This window comes from Eutrigla gurnardus (genome assembly GCF_963514095.1).
Source record: "Eutrigla gurnardus genome assembly, chromosome: 15".
Lineage (NCBI taxonomy): Eukaryota > Metazoa > Chordata > Actinopteri > Perciformes > Triglidae > Eutrigla > Eutrigla gurnardus.
In genome coordinates, this window is record NC_139938.1 from 11,074,622 (window position 1) to 11,096,806 (window position 22,185).

The window sequence follows — 22,185 nt, forward strand, 5'->3', positions numbered from 1 at the left end:
AAGTCCTCTAAACTGTTATGAATTCCTTCATCACCTCTTTGGCTGCAAACTTTTGTATCTGGAAGAATCCGACTGAGCTTTTTCGGATTCTTTTTATTTAGAATCATGGCTCTGCAATATCAAATATCTCAATATTCGTGACCAAATACCCTGATGTTGCGTCGCTTATATAGGATTGACTATTGGTCCTTTCACAAACTTTTTCAACAATCATATTTTTGATATAATCCTCAGTATTATGGATGTAATGACTAAGTGGATAGGGGCAGATTACAGCTCGAACAGTCTGGCAAGTCGAGACAATTGGAATCACAAAGGGGTTTAATGACAAATATGTCTGCACATAAAAGGAATTAACATTTTAAAAAAATATAGAAATACAGATTATCCAAAATATAAGACGATATCTAATCTAAACATGGGAAGATATGAAAATGTCATGTGATGATTATCCTGCCAAAATAATTATGATTCAGGATATTATCCTGATAATCAGCAAAATATTCTTAAAACTCTTAAAATGTTAAGAAACAAACTTAACAAAATGTGTATTGTGTCACAAATAAGACACACATCTTTTTTAGTGAAAAACAATCAAATAACCTAAATAGGGTTCAATAAGGCTTCCATGCACAAATAAAGTATAAATACATTTTAAAAATGTAAGTTTTGTATCCTGAATTATTTTAATCAGCAGGCTCTTTTATTCATGTCTCTACCATGTTTGTGAGCTAGACAGCTTTTTTTAAGTCACTCGTGAGTCGGGCCGTGACAATATTCATGATTGTCCAGATAAAGGAAATACCTTATTGTTAGTGTTTAATCGCGATCCGCAATGAAATCCCATCCCATCCATACTATAATCTCATATCACGATGTCAACATAATATAGATATATTGCCCACCGTATTTAGAAAGTGTGACGGTTATGAATCGCTGGAGACTCTCTCTCTCTCACACTCACACACACACACACACACACACACACACACACTCTTTAAAGGAAATTTTACCCCCAAATTTTGCAAATCATGTCTATCTTACTCCGCGGTAATTACAGTGTGCTGGTGCTAGTTAGTGATAATAGCAGTAATCACATTGAATTTAATTGTATAAAGTCTGACAACTATCTTTTTTTAAATAAAAGCTGTCATCACATTGTGAATATAAATTTCTTCCCCCCCTGAACAACTCACTCAATGAAAAAAGAAACACATCTCAATGCTGAAAATAGCTCATTATGTTTGTGTTTTACAGGCTTTGGCTCAGGTTGGTGAAGGTGTTCCTGCCAAAAATGCTGCACGGCCAAAAAAAAAAAAGAATTCAAGTGAAACATTTGGCGTCAAAGAAAATGTTCTTGTTATTGAGTGGTGAAAAAAGCAAGCATCCGTCAAAGTGTTGTTTCAGAGTGACCAACTTTTTATACATCTATAATCTGACAGGCAGATTTATGGACAAATATTTAAGACGCACTAAAATGAGTTTGCTTTGCAAATCGTTTTGAATGTGGGTGGCTTCAACTTTCCTCGAGTTCAATTCAACTATTTAAGGCCTTTAAAATGGAAGTGTGGACATGCAGAACATAAATTCTACATCGCTGCTGGTTCACAGCTCCCTCCATTTATATACATTGCTTTCCACTGGTGTTTAATACACTGTGGAAATTGGACTTTAATTGGGTGGTAAAATTTGAAGTTATTGCATTTTCAAAAATCCCTGTGTCTTTATAGGCAGTTCAGACTGACCCCAGGCAAGGCATCATAACTGGACTTGGTCCTGATTGACTCCCCTCATTAAATAACTACTGAAATATTTCCAAGTAGGGCAGCATTAAACCGGAGAGGCATCAGCAGCGGGTTTACCTCGTGGCCGAGCTGCTGTTCTGACTTCAACCTTCCACACAACTGGATTCATAGAAATGTTTCTCACCTGTAATATGGAACCTTTAACAACATTTGGTGGCAGCTTGTAAATACTTGCATTGCCAACAGTATAAAGCGGTGTGTATGTTCTATGGAAAGCAAAATGTTCCACGGAAATTTAAGGAAAGACTTAAAAGCTAACTTATGACTGAAGCGATGCACATCTGTCATTTGGATTGGATAAGATCTATGCAGCAGACAGCTGCCAAAGTCAAATAGCATATCGGCCTGTCTTTTCACAATAGTCTCCATTATGCTCCTATGTCTCGTTACGTCTTCTGCATATAAACGACTGTCTGCCGGAGAACTCCAATCCACAGTTAAAAACATTACAAGCTGCATCGCTTTACGGGAGAAGTTTCCCGAAACAGACAGGCATGCAGATACACACTACAAAATAAACTTCAACAATGATATTTAATATATACGATTTCTTAACACTAGAGCAGACATCTACAACAGGGGGTCCGGGACCCCTAGGGGGTCCGCAGAGTTACTGCAGGGGGTCCCCAAAATGATTTGTTCCCAAGCTTTATTTCTTCCAAAAAAGACAATAACATGAATACAACCTGTAATAGGCAAATATAAATCTTCCTATTTATTCAGTGTTATGAGATGGAATTGTGATGTAGAAATGCGAAAATAGAATTAAAATATGTTCTGTAAATATAAAAAGCTGTCAACAATTATTATTTTTAATGGCTTAGCATACATCATTACAAAGTACTTTTATACATGGCACTATACATTATTATTGACCGGTTTAATAAGCAACACAATTTTATAAGGTATGTTATAGGGGGTCCCTCTACTGGGTCACTATAGGCCTAAAAACGTAAGACCTCACGACAGCAATGGTTATATATCCCAGTCCTTCCTGCACTTTTCAGGAATGTCTTGAACAATACAATCTTTCAGAGAGCAAACCTCTTATCGTGGCACATATCCTAACGTGCTAATTACACCACACACAGTTTGAGTTCATTTATTATGCATGAAATAATCTAATATGATGACTGTGATAATTATGCGCACATAGATAAGATAAAAGAGTAGTAACCAATTATGGTGCGGGAGTTGGGAAAAGTAATTATTCTTTGTAGTGGAAAGAAGTCTTAGTTTGAAAAAAAAAGGGGGGGGAATCAGTCTGCTTTTTTTCAGTTCACAGTGCTGCAATTAACATGTGGAATCATGTCTGCCGTCCCCGATAATGTTGAAGGAATATTTTCTTGATTGAGCACGCAGTAACACAGATTGTTGTGGTACGTATTTAAGGACGTAGAAGAAGAATAAAGGCCGCCGAGGTGCACGGCCTTCTGCACAGATTCATTTACAGCGATGTGTCTGTTATGATAATTGCACACGCTCGCTCCCGCCTCTTCACACACACTCCAGAAATCTGACGTGTTTACATTATGACTCGAAAGGCAACGTGACTCGACGCCCGGGGTCTCGACAGTGGCAGCGGAAATCAGAAAAAGGAAACTGAAGCGGACGAGTGGCGCTAAGAGTCTGGCGCTCGCAAATCAGACGCGTGTTGCAGAGTCATTAAATATTACCACTTGTAAAATCAGAGCTGGTGCGCGGTTAGCCCGCACCACTGTACAAACATACTTAACACGGCGCAGCTTTTGCTTGACAAATTGTGCGTCTGCCACCACAAATCAGACTCGACAGTGATTTTTGTTTTTCTGCGACATGCTTTGGGCGGATTGATAACGTTTTTGCACCGTGGAAACCGAGCGGAGGCTTCGTGTGTTTTGCTCGTAGTGAAGGTCAGAAATGTTTCATGGATAAGAACTGTGGATACCTTGATGCCTGAGTCATTGCTGCAGCAGACACAAGAAAGAAAATAATTAATAATAGAGCAAATGGGGGTTGTAAAACCACATATAAACAAAAAAATGCATGATTTGTACAATATAAACAGACATCTGAAGTCTCACTGACCTCTAACTAAAAGCACATTTATCTGACTCGGGAGTGAACACGTCATCTTCACACTCCTCCGGAAACCTCTGTCACCCATTACCCCGTCCAAGTTCTCCCTTGGACTGCTGCGGTTGACTCGTGATTGCTTGCAGAGTCTAAGCTGCAGGCCAAACATGATACTCTGACACCAGTCAACAAAGCTCGCCGTCGTCCAGAGGACGGCTCTCACAAACAAATCGCTTTCACCGGGATCGCCAGGTTTTTCAAACTCACGCCAGACGTCAGAGCGTGTTCTTCGGAAGGAATGTCTTTATGTAGGTGTTGATCCTGCCGTCATTTTCAGAACAGGAAGTAGAGGATAATGAATGCGAACAAAGAGACTGAAAGGAACCATGAGCTCTGTAGCTTTAAACTGGAGGTTAATGTCAGCGGCACTCGTGTTTCCTTCCACTCCCAGCAAAGTCATAATGTTCTGAATGTAATGAAGTGAGAAGAGGAGAAGGCAAGGACGGCGAATACGGCCAGGACGACTATTGCTGTTTCCTAAGAACAGCTGACGTTTGAAATAACCAGTCTACTGTATGATTCTGCAGAGGCGACTTTTCCCAACTCTATATAGATTACACTTACCGGCATGAATTAGACGGCATTGTGTTTTTAATATACTTGTTGTTTTGTCAGTTACGTTTTATGCAAAACATTCTGCCTGCCATGTTTGGGGGACTTTTTTTCCAGAGAACAAAGTGCTACATGCTTTTATCACAAGACACTTGTAGCTGGTTTTAATGGGGGTTTTTTTTTTACTTGGCCGGTTGGGAAATCTGCCCCTATACAAATCGTTTTAATTTAGCTTCTTTAATCATCAGCTCCGGAAAAAACAATGTGTTTATTTCTTCTTTTTTTGTTGTTGCAAGATTTATTCTAACTTGCCAAAGGCAAACAGGCAATTTTTATTGTGCAGCCCTGCTGTGTGTGGTTTTAAGGTTAGTTTTTGTTGTTGTTGTTGTTGTTAAAGAGAAAGGAAGAAAGCACATCCTGTTTTGTGCATTAGGTTACCTTTTTTAATATTTAATGATCTTAACCTAACCTTATAAGTGTTTTTGTTGCCCAAATACAATCATAGCAACCATTAATCATGTTTTTATTTCTAAATGGATATTGAAAACTAATTAAATACATTTTGCAGGTCCATCTGGTTTCATCATTTGGAGACCAGGCAGATATGTTAATTAAATTTCCTATTTTTTTTCTTTTTTATTAATTACCTCATTATGTTGATTAAAGTAATTGGGGTGGCTTTCTATTTCTCTCAATGTGGTTGTGTACAGTCAACTTAATTTCTAGGTGACACGGTCGCTGTGTCAAACTATGTGCACTTTGTCAGTATGTATTATTCCATATTTATAACATGTGACCTACTATGTAGCTTTAGCAGCACCCCTGCTAAACAGCTGAACTCCAGGGTAACTCGTACTTGTGTTACACTGCAAGAGGCTTTTAGATCCTCGAAGTGAAGACATGAAGTGATATAAATCCAGCAGCACCGAGGCATCCGGGATGCCAAAAGCCTTAATGAAATATAATACAGGAATAAAACAGTGTAGTCATCCTCTAACATTTTAAGAGCGTCAAGACTTATGAAACACCATAAAAGATGTAGCCTTCCCATGGAAAATGAAATGCACTTCGACTGAAGCCTGCTGTCATAAAATCATGGCGCTTTTACAGCAGGCGACAGAACTACACGAAGGAAGTAATTTTGCAGTTAATAAGAGTGATCACTAAAATGCATTAGTGCAAATTTTTCTGTCCTTGCCACTCGACAGTGCTTTAGCTGAAATACGCTGATAAGCTGCTGTTTCACCCGAGAGCATGCACACTAACAAGTGTTTCACCCGACATCTGCAAAAGCCACCAGGAGATTAGGTATACAAATGGATTTGAAGGAAGAAAGATGTTTTTTTTTTGTTAAGTCTAATGTCAAAATAAAGCAGAGCAGTTATAGACTGAGCAAAAATATTGTCCTTCAGATCAATGGTGTCCTGGAGTGCAATAGTCTCGACATTCAGATGAGGAGTGAGTGGCAGAAAGAGCAATACACTCCAATAACATCTTTGGAGAGGATTCTGAAAAAATGGAGCCTTGCTCCAGTAAATAGCCTTTTGGAGGTCACAATGTTAGCGTTGTTGCGTTTCTATTCAAAGTGCAGCAGACTTCAATGGACTTCTCTGCCAATAATCAAAGTAGGGTTATTTTTAAAAGGCCATCTACCACCATTTCAAAGTGGCGAACTTTTATTCTATTCCAGACTTTTCATATGTCGCCTCATGTCTCGGGCACCAACCTGTCTCATGCTGAAGCTCATCTGGTGAAAATGTACCCGAGAGTGAAAAGAAACAACATCAGGAGGTGGTCAGAGATGCAAAAAGTGCAAAACAGTAATATAAGTTAGCGTGGCTGATGTGTACTTTGTCTGTCTTCAACTTGGCAATAAAAGTCTGACTCACAGAGGAACAGCAGCTTTCCTGCTGGCAGCAGCACTGCAGTGCTGAAAAACAGCTGGAGCTAAACCTGCAGTATGAAACCACTGAGCTTTAAGGGGATATTTTGCCATTTTTATCCAGCTTTGTGTCATTACAATGTGGGTAGTAGATGCAAATGAATAATCTTAAACTCCCCTTCATGTGTCCAGCGCCAGCAAAAAAACGGCACCGCACATATTCTCATTTCAAACTGGTGGAATACAGGGCGTGGTCAGGCGTGCAACGCTTCAAACGATGACGATCTAAGTTCCCCTGTAGCGTCACATTTGCACGTATCAGTGACGGTGTCTTTAAAAATAAATTATCTTCACAGGAATTTAGGATTAGGAATCAACTACTTAGAGTTAGGAAAAGATTGTGATTGACATTAACTTGACTGACCAACGACTCTTTTACACAAGAGTTAGTTTGAAGCTAAGATTGCATCTGAAACAGAAGCTAAAGGGTATCGGTATCAGACGGCGAGGGTCACTGACCAAACAGCGAGATGGGAATTAGAATGCACTAATGCGTAGTCATGGTGACATCATCCGTTGGTTCGTGGACTACGATTTTGAAGCCTCAAGTTTGGCATTTTGGCCGTCATCTTCTTGGAATCTTTGCAACCAGTGAAGGAAGTGACCATATTTGGACTGTGGAGGAGCAACGGATGGATCTGATGACCACAAGCAGCAGAGCGGCACCCCGAGCAGCAACCTTACTGGATCTGGATCCATCTGGATTGTGGTCTGAAGCAGTTATCAAAGTTGCTAGAGTTGCTACCTAGTACACTAAGGCTGAGTCCTGCAGTGGCCCAGGTTTGTGTCTGACTAATGGCCCTTTGCTGCAGGTCATTCCCTTTCTACCCTTTCCACTGTCTGTCAAATGAAGGCAAACATTGCCAAAAAGATCAAACTTAAAAAAACAGTTATCTTCCATAACTCAAGGTAAACTTTAAACCTAAGTTATCTTAGTAGCTAATTGCATTGCTAGAGTGTTAGCGAAGGTATCAAAGCCGTGGTAGCGACCACAAGGTAGCCCCGCCCTAAAGCATCCCCTACTTTCTGGTCTGTTTGACTAAATGGACCATCATTTACTAAATGAACATCATGCTGGATTGAAGAAGACTTGAAACCAATTGAGACCATAAACTCATGAGATAATACATCAAGTGAAAAGTAGGATCATTTTCTCATAGAATTCTATACAATCAGTTATTTTTGCAACCAGAGGGGTCGTCCCAGCAGAGAGAATGCAGGTTTAAAGCACTTTAGCTTTGATTTTCAGAACCGTTGCCGTGGAGATATACAGACATTTGCCGTCTCTGTGATGATTATTGGAACTACAGATTGTGCTTTAATTTGTTGTTGTTTTTGTGAGCAAGCCCCCACAGCTCCTCACCACTCCAAAATCAAACCAACCCTTGGAGATGATGGTAGAAGACAATGCTCCTGTACATATGGAAGAAAGCGATCTCAATAGGGCTACACTAATGAACACTTTCTTTTTTGTTGCATTTGAACCATCGATTGAGATTTTGTGAACATCGGATTCCATATTTTATTATGTCATCAACCTAAAAAATGTTTTAAAATGTATATGTTGCTAAAGATGTCAAGCTGCAAGCATACATTTGGTTCTGGCAAGAGAAAGCCAGTGCCACTTATTGTTAGAGCATATGGCGTTAAGTTGGTGCTGCATGAGTCTTAAAACCGGAAATGAATCCGCATGTTTGCACTTCCTGTTCCCTCCTTTCAAAGTCTGTGTTTTTATGTGATTTTGGTTAGATGCCTGAAATAAGGTCTGTGGTCAACATGAGCTTAAGAGATTTTAACGTTTAGTTTGACGATATAAAACACGGCAGTAAACATTCCGACTTTGAATTTTGAAGATTTTACGTTTCTTTAAAAAGACGTTTGGTAACAAGTGGATAAATGAGATGAATAAGCATCATCACACGAACGCTGTTCCACCTTTAGCTTCGTGCTGGTGACGTGGAGTCGCATGGCCGTGGTATAATTCGCTTATTGTTCTTTATGGTTCGAATTAAGCTTCAAAAATCATAAAAGCGGTGCTCATTTCCGAAGAATATATTGCTGAATGAAATGCGCATTAATCAGGAGTTTGTTTTTCATTTCACTCAAAAGTATGTTTTAAAAAGACTTACATTTTCAATAGCACTGACCCCATTTTGGCCCATGCATTTATTCATTTTGGACGGAAGCACAAATATGCAGCCACACAGTGCTTGGTGGGATTTTCTCCGCTATGATCTGCTGTTGAATTCAAATCAAATATTTTGAACCTCACCCAACTCAGCTGTTACCAGGACTCTCAAATATAATAAATTCAGGATTTGCTGGCAGGCTTCATATTTCTCTGTGTGAAGCTCTACTCATTTATTAGGATTATCTACATTCCACCAGAGATAAGAACCAACGGCACAATGAGGTTCGGAGTCTTGTTATAGGACTTTAAATGCAGAATATATAATAAGCTGTTGCTAATTTGATTTTGTGCTTGATCCTTGAATAATACCACTGAAGTCTAAAAATATATGTTTTTAATTGTTTTTAACGCAAAAGTAATGACATCAAAAGCAATTTATACAAACACTGTGGATGCTGAAGACATGAGAGAGTGGAAATAGCCTACTTCTTACACGTCTTTGAAAATCCCCCCACAGTAAACACTGTGTGCATCCTGCTGGTGGAAAAAAAATACAAGCCGTGTTGGAGTCCTCCCTTCTATGCCATGACTTCGACTTAGTTTATGGAATGTGTCCCTGCTGGGTTTTCATTTCCTCCATCTAAAAAAGGAATGCAATCAGAAGACTGATGCTAAAATCATTACCTAATGACTAAAGCTTTTGTATGACTACTTCCATGCTGTGGCGTTCACTGTTCAACCACACATCGCACATTATTGTGTGGAAAAGAGCATTTCTGACTGTCTGCCGTTCAATGAAATGTGCTCTAGTCCAATCAATCACTGAGTCACATGAAGACTCGTCTTCTTCTCAGCAGAATATGTTTGGATGACACACTGAGAGCTGAGCAAAGCCACACTGACGAACACTGATTCATTATATGAAGTAAAAATGACAGAATATCTCATTTGTCCCAAACTACAGGTGATTGTGAAGGCACTGAGGGGAGGTTCATTGTTTTACATATCAATAACGTCATCTGCTTTAGAGCTGCGCATTATATCCGACATTAGTCGTGATCATGATTTTGGCTTCCCACAATTAAATGAGCACGACTGACTGTGATATGTGACTCGTTTTCCTCGTCTGCTGACTATGACCTGAATTCAGCTGAGGAAAAATCTTATTTTAAGTCTTATTTTGATGCAGATGTGTTAATTAGCAGGGATTGAGCAGAGCATGGAAGTCAATATGTTGTCCCTATAATCAATAAATACAGTATTGAACACCAATCAGCCTTAGCATGAAAATAGCCGTCAGGTAACGTCACCTCTGTGGTGTGAAGTTTGCACACATGGAGGCAGTGAGAGGAAGAGGATGACACACAGACATACAGAAAGTGGGATACAAAACCATCCAACCATTTTTTATATTGTCATTTTAATATAATTACTTTTGCTCCAGTGAGTTTACAGTAAAATATTGTATTGATTATTATGCTGTAATTCTTCTGGTGTTGTAAAACTTGCAATAGCAAAGAAAAATAAACTGTTTTTTTTTTTTTTCTGAAGCTTTTTTTTTGTGTTCATTGAAATGTGAGATGTTCTGCACTGGAACAATCTTCCTGTAGACAAAGTAGTACAGACAGCAGCGTTTGGTATAAAGAACATCAGTGTTGCTGCTTGATGCTGCTCATTCAAATGTCGCACATATGCAGCATTTTGTTGCAAAAATGCCATTTTGGAAACGGATTATGGGGTTTTGATTGTAGTTTCATTTTGTCACAGAAGTGAGATGTTTCCTCCCAGTGTTGTCTCTTATTGTGTGAAGAGTCGACACAAGGAGCCAAATTCTGCAACGAGTGTGTAAGCAATCACAAAATACTGTAATCGCGATAAATAATAGCAATCTCAATATGGATCAATTAATCATGATTAATCATTTAGTGGCATATATATTACTGTACATATTGTGTCATCAATCTGACACCAGAGCAATACAACAAACCAATTGCTGAGGATTAGGCAACAAAACCACATTTCTATAGAGTTGTATTTATTAGATAATGATAAATAATCTGATATTAATCCATAAAAAACAAATTGATGAATGTTTTTATCTATTTCATACATGGGGGACATTTATTTTTTAATGACTTCAGCCATTGTGCTACTGTATAACACAACAAGCTCACTGTCTGACTGCAGTTTTCAAACCACATATATGACATCTCTACGTCCTTCCAGGAACAAAGCTCTGTGATGTTGACAGTATGGAGGATCATTAAATTTGCCTGCTGCTCCTCTTGGAGCATAAATCAAGCCAATCCATCTACCCCGACCCTGCTCCCTGGTGGCTTACTTAGAGCCATGCCAACGCAGCACTGGCTGCGGAATGAGCAAGGGTAAGCATGCGAGGGCTGTCCTTAAGCTGAGCTGTCTGACGGTATAAACAGGCCTCTGTCTCCTCTTGAGAGCAATAGGGATCAAGCAAGCTTAGTGGGCATGACCTGTGAGGGTCCGGACACGGCCCACAACATGCAATACAACACAATTGTCTTAAGGATTGCTGCTCTACTGAACACGAGAAAACTAGCCTACATCACATTGCCTACGGGCCCGGAACAGGACCTAGATGCACTCCTCCGAGGATACCCAGCAGACGAAAGGCCTATGAATAATTCTGAACATCCTCTCGCCTTTTGCTGCCTGATTGAATAAAGTGAGGCCCTACAAAACAAATTAGACATCTCACAATCGGATTGCTAAGAAAAGGGATCTTGCAAAGTAAGGCCTGTTAGCCTTACACGACACTAAAAAGGAAAATAAATCTGGTTTCTTCGGCACCATGCAGGGCGGATTTAAAGGCAAAGGCGAAGGAAATGCCAAGACATTTGCTCAGGGTTTAATTTCCTCGATTGCTTTATGGCCATACATAAATGCTTAAATTGGTTTGTAACATATGCTCTCCTCGCTCTGTTTACTTCCTTCATTTAGTGTGACTGAATCACTTTATTAGTGATTATCCCCCCAAAAGCTGCAGGAATGCACAGCATCACACCTCATCATGTAATTTGCCCATATAGCAGGAATGGGAATATGCAAATACTGTCAGAGTAGTTCTGCAGCAGCAAATTTGCCCCTGGGCTGCTTGTCCAATGACACAAATCATCAATTAAGATCTCAGCGGGGTTTTGGGGATAAACTCAATTGGCATTATCCCTATCTGACAATATGTAGACTCGTGTGGGGTAGATGACAACAAAGAATACACATCACTGAGAGCCATTAGTAGTGATGCATTGTGACTCCTGTGTGTGTGTGTGTGTGTGTGTGTGTGTGTGTGTGTGTGTGTGTGCACTGTCAAAATTCATTCCCAGCTGAATCCTACCACTCTGAGACACTGACAAAGGTGCACAATCATTTGAATAACGTAAAAGGAAACAGGCCTTCTTTTGGTCTGTCAACAGCGATTCACAGCAGCGACAACAGGGTCTCTCAAAGCGTTTACTTTCACAGGGGGGTGCGAGTTTAGCTCCTCGTGGGATTTTAAACTCAGCACTCTGCACCTGCCGAATGTGTTTGACGGAGGGAGCTAAAGTGGTCTAAATCACCATTGTGATTTCTCAGGGAAGCAGATGATTCGTAAACAAATGGTTGAGGCATATTTAATTAAGCTAATGTACTCCTGAAGCCAACACTATTGTCTTTGCTGCGAGGGGGCCTTCACTACGTTATAATAGCGTTAGTACCACTGACAAATGAAAAATAACGCTGAAACAGTTAAGTAATACTGGACTTTTATTTCCTGATTTTTTTCCCTCCAAATGTGTTTACTAAATCCATGTATAAGCACACGTATGTGGCATTTTAGGGGAAGAGCTCAAAGCCGAACTGAACAGATGAGCTGGTTTGACTTATAAAAATAAGATTGTTTTTTTTTAAACTAAATGATCATTTAAAATCACACAGCCTCCATCAAATCACGCTGACGGCACTTCATGCCAGTCAAACGTCTCCTGTGAGTGAAACAGTCACTGTGGAATAAAGTAGTCATCTGAAATAGAAAGTGGTGAGTGGCACACAAAGACGGCCAGTGTTCAGCGTGGAGAGGTTTTTGCAGGGCAGGGAAGGCTGGGAGTAAACATTACAGCTCACCGAGATGCACATAGTTTGAGCTTTAGAAACACTTCACACAGAGACGGTTACACTCCCTGTTTGAATTTTTAAATGCAGACAAGTGAGCAAAATAGCTGTTGGTTTTTGTTGTTTTTGTTGTTTTGCTTTGGATTGTTCTGGAATAAATGCAAGACATTAGCTTTGTAGAAAAAACGATTCTGTTTTACTTTGAAGAACTGGTGTTCATGAACCGCAAGGAGAAAATGAAGACAGGCGCCTGTCAAAGTTACACATCTAAGCAAAAAAATATATATTATACACAAAACCGAAGCTATTTAAATCACTCACTCAAAATAAGGTTACATTTCCAGCCAAAGGTGATATATATTTTCTTCAGTTTGACATGATGTGGTAATTTGTTTCTGTCACACAAAAAACAAACACAAATACACACACAGTGCCACTACTGTAATAACATGTATGATAAATAAAGAAAACTGCTGAATTAACTTGGCTCAAACACGCGAGTTAATCATTTTACGCCAGTCCAAATAAAAGCATTTCACTCGAATCAAAACACCATGTAACTTCATCATTTAAAAATAATTATAAAACAATACATTTGTTTTTGTTTTGCACCGAAGGTCGACACCATTATACCAGTATTCGTTGGAAAACGAAGGCATAATCACAATGCGGCGTCGCACTCAGGTGCTAACTGACAAAGCCGTAATAAAACGCCAGCCGCCTGCAGCTATGCGCTCATTCTGTCCTCCGCTCACTATTGTTATTATTATTCTCTAAAATTACAACCTTTTTGCACAAAAAAACATCCGCCGCTAAATAAAACACATCCTAGATACGTGCGTCACAAACATTACCAACACATTTTTTAAATCCAAACGCAGCGCCAAGCAAAAGAGGAAAAAAAAAAATCCACTGGTCTTTCAGTCCAGCACAAAAATGCATCTCCTCTCCTTTCCCTCTCTCTTTTTTCTCCCCCTCCTCTACTCCCCCTCCCCCTCCCTCTCTCACTCTCTTCTCTCTCCCTCCCTCACTCTTTCTTTCCCTCCTTCTCTCTCTCTCTCTCTCTCTCTCTCTCTCTCTCTCTCTCTCTCTCTCCCTCTCTCTCCCTCTCTCTCTCTCTCTCCCTCTGGCCTGGCTGGCTGTCTGACTGTATGAATAATGTCCTGCCTTTTGTAATGAAGGGGGAGGAGGAGGGGGGGGAAGGGGAAAAAGGACGCTGAAGTGGTAAAGCCCTGCTCCCATGCACTGACATTGAAAATGAATGACAGCTTACCTGCATGCCAATCTTCATCAGACTGACACTGGGCTGACAGCACAGCCTATACTCCTCCACACAGCCGGTGACGTCAGCCATGCCAGGCCCCTCCCACCTCCATCTCCGCTCCCCGTTTTCCCAACACCGGCCTGCTGATGCCTTCCAGTGTCCGTGGGAAATACGGCAATCACGTGCGGGGCTTCACGAGTCACATCGGTTTAGGAGAAAGACAAAATGAGCGTTCAGGTCGTGTGGGAAGTTCAGCTTGTAAGCAATGACTCCGAGGTGATGACTCCCCAAATAAACAAGTTGTTTTTTCTTGATATGCTTGAATTAAAAGATGTCATTAACCAGAATTTTCAATGTCAAACACACCTATACAAGATATGTCTCAACAAATAAAGTAACTTAGTCAGTACTATTTTTAAAACGTGTCAGTCATTCTATTTGCTTCCAGATTTAGAACGAGACATCTCTGATGTGAACGCTGTGTGTGACAGAGGCTGTGAGGGTGAGGACAAAGTGTCAACAATCTTCAATGACTTTTAGCCCACAAGAGAGATTATACATTTCAGGGGTTTTCTATTATTTGTTGCAAGAAACACAATCAATAACTTTGTTGATTTTGCAATTAAATGCATTAATTCTCGCCTACTACTGAATTATAGTTATGATGTATGAGGTATAAACCTGATTTCAACACGTTAATTTCATATTTATTTATCCAATACATTGTTTCTTCTCTTTAGTCAGTCAATTACATTAATTAGGTTATTTTCTGTAGGTTTACAAATGTCTGAGTTTAAATAGTTCAAAGACAAACAAGACCCTGGACATAAGTTTCATATAATGTTGGTATTGCTGCTTGCTGTCCATCCTGCCATATTTACTCTGGTGGATTTTGTTGTGATTACGAAGAAAATCGAATCATCTGAGGGAATTCCAAGTAAACACAGTGAGAACTCTGAACTCCATGCACAGTTTGGTAGTTTTGTGTAGGTCTCGGTTTGCTGTGTTCCCGTTGTACTCTTAGGACTGATTGCTCTATGGTGTAAACCGGATCCAATCACACCATGTGACTTGTCGTCCAAATCCTGAATAAACACTGCATGCATGGATCTTACGAGGGTCCCACAAAGGCAACACGTCTTCTTCCAGTAAGAAGGCAGAGGCACCGCCACTTCGAGCGGGACCGCAGCGCACGCACGCCCGCCTTTGAATCGCGGCTCTGGCCAGCCCCCTGTCGGTCTGCATTTATAATTACATGCTTCAAAGAGACAGGTGGGATGGTGGGAGCTCGGAGGCTTATTGAGACCAGAATTTCGTCTGGATATGGCAGGCTGAAAACACAGAGAATGAATGGCTTCATGTCAAAAGCGCAGGTGGCGATGGTGATTAATAAAAAGGAGTAAATACTTCTCGATATAAAGACAAAACTCTTGGCCTCGTATGAGACATGCTTCTTTGAGGTAGACAGAAGAAGGGTAACGGGACACATGGATATCGTATGCATTATGTAAAGTCAGACGAGCGGTTGGGTGAAGTTCTGGAGCCCATGCCACAGTAGTCGTATTTTTCAGTACCGACGCATATGATTGGCCAGTCGTGAGTTCAAGTATCCAATCAAACCCCCGTTTGCTGTTACCAGGAAGTAGAAGACGCGGTATAGAACGCTTAATGTATCGAAGCGATAGATAAATTAGGTTAACGGACAGCATTTATATACTTTTTGTGAGGGAAACTTCGTATCGACCATCACGAGTTACATGTTTTCATTGAGCAGGCAACCGTCTGCCTCGGTATAGCATAGTTAGCAGTGGCAGCTAGCTTAGCTAACGTACCCACACTACGGTGGAAGGTACAGTGAACTAATGTAGCTCAAGTTAGCTAACCTACGTTCATTGTGTTAGCTACAGTATTTCTTAGTAATGCCACGAACGTCGGTTCTCACCGACTTTACCAATGAACGGTTCCGTCTGTCGGATAACGGGAAACTACATTGAAAGCACTAAACATGGCTAACACCGTGTTGGAAGTCGGTACGGGTGTTTTTGTCATCGTGCTCGTTTGGATTGCGGCGCTTGTGTTCGGGACGATGCTGCTGAGAGCATCCGAATCTGCAAAGTGAGTGAGAACGGCAGCTCCACACACGCCGGCTACAAACCCGGTGAAACAGCATCTATTGATGGAGAATAGTCCAGATTTCTTTGAGAATGTGAATTAACCAGTCAACGCCGCATCTCTGTAAACGTCTCCCTCTTTTTAACGTTGGTTTACAAGCTGGTAAAATCACACACCTTCTGGATTAGAAACCATTTAAACCGTGACAATGAAATGCCACGAACATCTTTCATTTAGTCTAACTCACCATTAAGCACAGTGGTGTGTTTAAGGGAGGAAACGCCTATTTAGCTATAATATAGTCGAAATAAAATTGATGAGTGGACCCAGATTCATGGAAGTCCATTAGCTCCCTTTAACTGTTATATATGGATTTTTGATTATTTCTTTAAATGTTTTTTTTTGTGTGGATTTCACACAAAAAAGTTGCAGCGCCACCTAAATATGTTGTTGTCTACCCATTAGATCAGCAAAATCACTACTGTTTCCTGACTTCTTGCCTAAATTCTTCGAAACAATTAATGAAACCCACATGCTGCTATACTAATTAATTGCTGGGACCTTACAATCCCTGCTGATTAATACTTGTGCAATGGCTACAACGGACCATAATACAATTAAAGTCAGCGTATTTCTGTGTAGAATGCACTGTGACACCAAACACTGTGCCCATGTGTAAGATGCAATTACAGTACAGTCTAAATGAGGTGAAACATGGTGCTCTTCACTTGATTGGAAAGTTAACAACTTCAAAAAACACAATAAAGAATGCCATTGTTTTGATTGGTACTTTATAATCACATTATCCTCAGATAACTCCGCATTTACTGCAAGTCTTACCACAAATCAGCAGTGCAAGTCGTCATGTTATCCTCTTAGTTTTAACTGTGTGTGTGTGTGTGTGTGTGTGTGTGTGTGTGTGTGTGTGTGTGTGTGTGTGTGTCTGTGTTTTGCCTTGCCAGGTTAGGCATTATCCCCATTTTCTTGCTGGCTCTCACCATCACTCTAGTGCTGGTGTTTTTCCCTCGCAGCCCGGAGACAAATCCGCCTTTCAAAGAGATCGAGGTGAGCTTCATGCAAAGATCTGACACACATATAAAGACTCCGATTCTCAGATACTGTTACTGCTGCTACAGTTTGTATTGCCAACTAAGTAAACGTATATCTCATGTCCTTCACACCGTATGAATGAGTATGGTGTGCTATATTAAAATGCAAGTACCATGGAGAAATATTTTAACTTGAGAGTTTTACAACATTTCACTACACGCAGAGTCAATTTAAAACGTATTCCCTGCCAAATCCATGACAAGGAACTATTCTTAAACCTTGTTCAGACCGTTTATTGCATCAAAAACACACAGGCTTGTGTTATTATCGTCTGTGCATAATGACAACATAATGTACTTCAGTTGGAAATAACAGCAGGCCTGGGATGTTTTCAGTTTTGTTGCGAGGCCATTTGGCTTTCATTATGACCAAATGTTTTGGGTACAGAGACCACTGAGTGAGAACGAGGATTCAAAGCCCACAAACAAACGGCTTACTTTGGCCATGGCCATCTCCTGTTCACTTGTTTTGCTTCTTAAAACGATATTTAAAAACATATAGTGTCTATTCTCATGCATTATGAAACGTTAAGGAACGGTAAATTAAATAAAGATTGTCTCATTTCATGCTCATCAATGACTACATAAGATATCAAACATATAGATCTTCGTCACAGATGTAGGTCTGAAGATCTCAAAGGCTAATTCATATTTTGAGAGTGTTTTTATGGGCCAAAAGATCATGTGTGGTTGAAACTAAGAGCAGCATTTATTTGCTCTGATTGAGCGCGAAGGTTCTATTTAGGGTTGAGGCAGGTGAATATAAACAGCAACCTCTCCCACATAAAACCTCCGATAGAAGCCAGCGTCCACAGCGCTGTATGCGTGTAAGGAGATGTGTCATTGCGTGAGCTCGTCTGTGTATGTGCTTGTCATAAAGGCCTGTTCTGCTTTATCTTAGTCCAACAGCAACACAGAACAAACCCCCCCCCCCCCCCCCCCCCCTCATGTTGCCTCCGGGTCGTGCCAATAAGCTGGCCAGATCTGCCAAGCAAGCTGCCACCCCATAGAGATAGCAGAGCAGAGCCCTGTTCCGGCGAGCTCGCATTTTATAGCCTTTGTGCAAAGGCAGATACCAGAGCAGCAACAGACAGAGGCAGCACAATGTGACTTCCTGGATTTCTGTACAAGGCTAACGGATCAAATTAACCCATGGCTACTTCAGAAATGGATTCCAGAGTTTAAAAGAGCCCGCATGTAAAATCACTCGTAATGAGACTTTATAACGCCAGCAAAAAGTCGTCACCGATTGGTTTGTTTTGTATTGAGTTTCCAACCTCTAGTGATTATCAAGGGGCCTGTTATTTCTGTAAATCGTGAGGGTATATTTAAGCAGTAGCTCATGACAGGGTAATGTTGTAATTATATCACAGCTATTATAAAACGATCAAGGCAATATGAAAGTTATAGACACTTTCCAAGTAAATTCGTTTTTTATTTATACATAATAAAACAGGCCCTTGTGGACTGGCTGCTTGCACATACCTAGGCCGTTGCTATGGAACGTACGCTAGCAGCTAGCGCGTCTCATTTTTCATCACAGACAGAATTTGTGAACTGAGACACACTGGGAAACTGTCCAGGCTTGCCTTGTTTTGTGAGGTGGAGGTGTGTTGTTTGGCGCGGCGAGGAAGTTGCTCCACTTTCTCTGGTCCGTCATTTTCGGTTTGCCGATAGCTCTGAGGAGAGGTATCACAATTGTGGCCACTCAAGACCATAATCTCTCTGGTGTCGAGACCCATCAGGTAGTTTGTGAGTGGTTGTGCAGTGTTGATTCAGGAACCTTCTCCTTACCGCATGTTGTTTAGCAGGTGGATTTTCTTCCAGACAAGGGCGCTGTTCAGTCTACTCCTCCAGGGTGTGTTGAGGTTCCACAGTGTTGCCCAGAATACTGCCCACAGTTGACATTGTCATCATGTTTTGATGTCAAATCTTTTCATTTTCGTGTAAGCAGAGAGATGTGACCGGAAGTGCGTGAATGTGTGCAGGCTGTAATGTCTAATCTCTTGCTGTTAAACAAAAGTAAAATATCATTGTGCCAATTAGGCCAGTCCCAGACAAGGAGGGAGGGAGGGGGGTTATACGCCCCCCCCCACACACACACACACACACACACACGTCTGCCAGCTACCACCCGTGCGCTCAATGGCACATTAATAAAACATGGCCCACACTTTGGGTTCCTTCTTGCTGTGTAATTGGCAAATTAAAAAGTGAGATGTGTTAAATGCATCCATAAGAGACGGCATACATCATCCGCAACTCTCCTAGATACCAGTGGATTTACACACACACGCACACGCACACACACACACACACACACACACACACACACACACACACACACACCTTTCATTCCACACCAGACCCTGTGAAATCTCTTCAGTCAGCAGTAGGGCCGATACTCTTCTTGGTATGATCTGGCTTCAGGGCATTTTCTCAGTTTGTATTTGCATATTCCGGCATGGTCCATGATGTAAATATTAACACAGACCCTGGGCTATCTGTGAAGACTTGATTAAATCTAATTGAAGGCAACTTTATGAACTCCAACCCTCTCCTAACTTAAGGAACCCCAATGTGAATCTAGGAGACCTATCGTTTCTGCAAGTTCTCACTCAGCCATGTTTGCTTTAGACCTGTCCAGTGATGCATTACTCAGGCAAGCTGTGTGATCATCCATCTAGAGCAGAAAATAACCAGCAGTACAGAATCAGCATTTAGTTTCCAGCAGCTGTGAGGGAGCAGTGAAACAACAAACATGCCATGTCTTCAAATACACTGCTGGACATCCAGGGCTCAGTCCTATACGTGAATCAGCGCCAGGTCTGGAAGGTTGCGCTGACTGGCTTTGAATGATACATTCAGGTCACAGCACAGGTACAACCAGGAGGTACAGTCATACATAAGGCACGTCCTCTGTCCTCACACTGCTCCTGTTAACTAAACTCAGGTTATTGGCTGATCAGTGATCCAGCACACTTAATGTTATGTAACACGTGGATGTAACTGCACATTCCTTCTTAACTAAGTGGAGAGGTTAATACACTGTCTTTATTCTTAGACTTTTGCAGCATTTAAATATATTCTCTGTGGTAATAAGACAATTTTGTAGCAATAGTGTGGAAGAAACGGTATTGAATGTGGATCAGCTGACCTGTAAGCCGAGAGATGGTCAGTATCAGCACAGATCGATTGTATTCAATCAGTTTATCGCTTCCCATTGTAATCTGGGTGGGCTGTTTTATGTATGAGCCTCAGTAGATGGAGAAACAGACGGAGTATATATTTATCAGTATATATTTTACAGTATATACCTGAAATAATCATTACCATTAATGTACACTATATTTAGAATATTTTCACCGGTTTACCTTGCTGTGAGACAGCTTTACAATTTGTGTGTGCAGCCGTTATCTATGTTCTTTTTTTTTTTAGGTGTCTAAAATCCATTTTGCTGCTGCCTTAATCAACAGCAGTACATTAGCTTCTTTTTCTGCCACATTTCTTTCATTAAGGAGCCAAAATTCCCATGTGAAGTGTATTTTGGGTCGTCTTTGAGGTCTCCATCACTTCCGCAGCAGATGAAGCAGTCAAGTTAAGCAATTTATGCTTCAGAATTATCTCAAATTAAATCTAACTGTGCATCCATGTAGCCAAATATGCACTCTTCCCTCAAAGCCCACAGTTGGCAACAGTAACCAATCTTTATCACTAAAAGAAGGCAGTTTAAACGCAACCTTAAGTGGAGTTGTCTGTCAATGCCAGATACCTTAAGTCGCTGCTGCTGCTAGAAAAACAAATGACATCAACATCAGGGTTGGTACGGGTGCTGGAAATCCTTGAAAACACTTGAATTTTAGTGTGGTGTTTGCAAAGTGCTTGGATTTAGAATAAAGTGCTTGAAAGTGCTTGTAATGTATGTTCTATTTGATGACATGCATGATAGAACACAGAGAAAAGATCTCCATATTTGAGGGACTGAAAATAGCATTTTCTGACATTTCTTTCTGCATGTGTGTACAGAATGCCCATTCATGGCCTCACAAAATGCCACATTATCACTTTGCCCTTACACAGAGCCTTTGTCAAGGCCCTCTCCTGACATCTAGTGGCTAATAGAGGAAATACAGCCATGCTTTTCTCAAGTTTCGGATACTATTTATATTTACTAAGTTTACTCAAGAAAGCTCTAGTGTGTCGTTCCTATGAACTCCTAAAAGTGAACGTATTCACTCCTTCTCTCCACAGATAGTGGACACTTTGTTCATCGGCCGGTACGTCCTGCTGGCGTCGGTGAGCGCCGTCTTTCTGGTGGTGCTCTTCATGCTGCTCCCCTTTCATTTCCTGGAGCCAGTGTGTGCCAAGGCCTCAAGAACACACTAGAGCTGCCAGGGTCAGAGCTGGCACCGGGATCACGCCGCTGATGTACACAACTTAAGACAAGCAGGGTACGCCGAGAGGCCCTCCCTTCACATGGAAAGAGACTACAGAATGAATCCCAAACAGAAACAGCAGGAGAGCCAGTGTTTTCCTTCTGCTTTGCCAACTGTTTATGTACAGCCACCAGAGAAGAGGTTTCCAACAAGGTTGTGTCCTTTCAAATGAAATCTTAACACGTGAGGTGAAGATTATTTTAAGTATATACTGAAACACTCTCGCCACCTTTTTATAAAGAAATAAAAAATACATTGTCACAGTGATTTTTTTTTGTTAGGAATACTGCACGTCACTGAGCCAGTTCACTAAAAGAACATTCTAAAAGCATCCTACAGCCCACAACTGACTCATAAACAGTGTTGATACACTGAATAATTTCCTGAAATTAATTAACCGTAGCTGATTTGAATCATGCCAATAAAATGCATTCCTTCACTTGACTCTATTATGCTAATGATTACTTCAGCAAAGTTATGGATTTTTATTCATGTATCTTCTTCTGCATGATGTTTCAGTAACATCACACATAGAAAAACATCAGATTATAGAATATGCCACACAAAGAAGTTGACACGGAACTAGCATCACTG

General features: G+C 40.8%; 2 protein-coding genes across 3 annotated transcripts in view; one reads left to right on the forward strand and one right to left on the reverse strand.

Moving 5' to 3' along the window:
* The window catches only part of LOC311026137 (homeobox protein PKNOX2-like), a 92,451-nt gene extending 78,360 nt beyond the window's left edge, over window positions 1-14,091 (reverse strand). The window contains exon 1 of one of the 2 annotated variants that reach the window (XM_084029498.1): window positions 13,944-14,057. The gene's annotated coding sequence lies outside the window, so the exon portion shown is untranslated. Of the gene's footprint in view, window positions 1-13,943 lie in introns of both variants that reach the window. The other variant, XM_084029497.1, reaches the window with a different exon arrangement.
* A 1,485-nt stretch (window positions 14,092-15,576) lies between these two features.
* On the forward strand, window positions 15,577-21,917 carry tmem218 (transmembrane protein 218). Its single transcript, XM_084029512.1, has 3 exons — window positions 15,577-16,049; window positions 17,009-17,111; window positions 21,407-21,917. Exons 1-3 carry the CDS (start codon window positions 15,940-15,942, stop codon window positions 21,539-21,541), a joined length of 348 nt encoding a protein of 115 aa, XP_083885638.1. The 5' UTR covers window positions 15,577-15,939; the 3' UTR covers window positions 21,542-21,917.
* The last annotated feature ends 268 nt before the right edge of the window (window positions 21,918-22,185 follow it).

Coding starts and splice junctions, on each gene's coding strand:
- tmem218 (XM_084029512.1), top strand. CDS start 15,940: ATGGCTAACACCGTGTTGGAAGTCGGTACGGGTGTTTTTGTCATCGTG. Junction 16,050..17,008: donor AGAGCATCCGAATCTGCAAA/GTGAGTGAGAAC, acceptor TTGCCTTGCCAG/GTTAGGCATTATCCCCATTT. Junction 17,112..21,406: donor CGCCTTTCAAAGAGATCGAG/GTGAGCTTCATG, acceptor TTCTCTCCACAG/ATAGTGGACACTTTGTTCAT.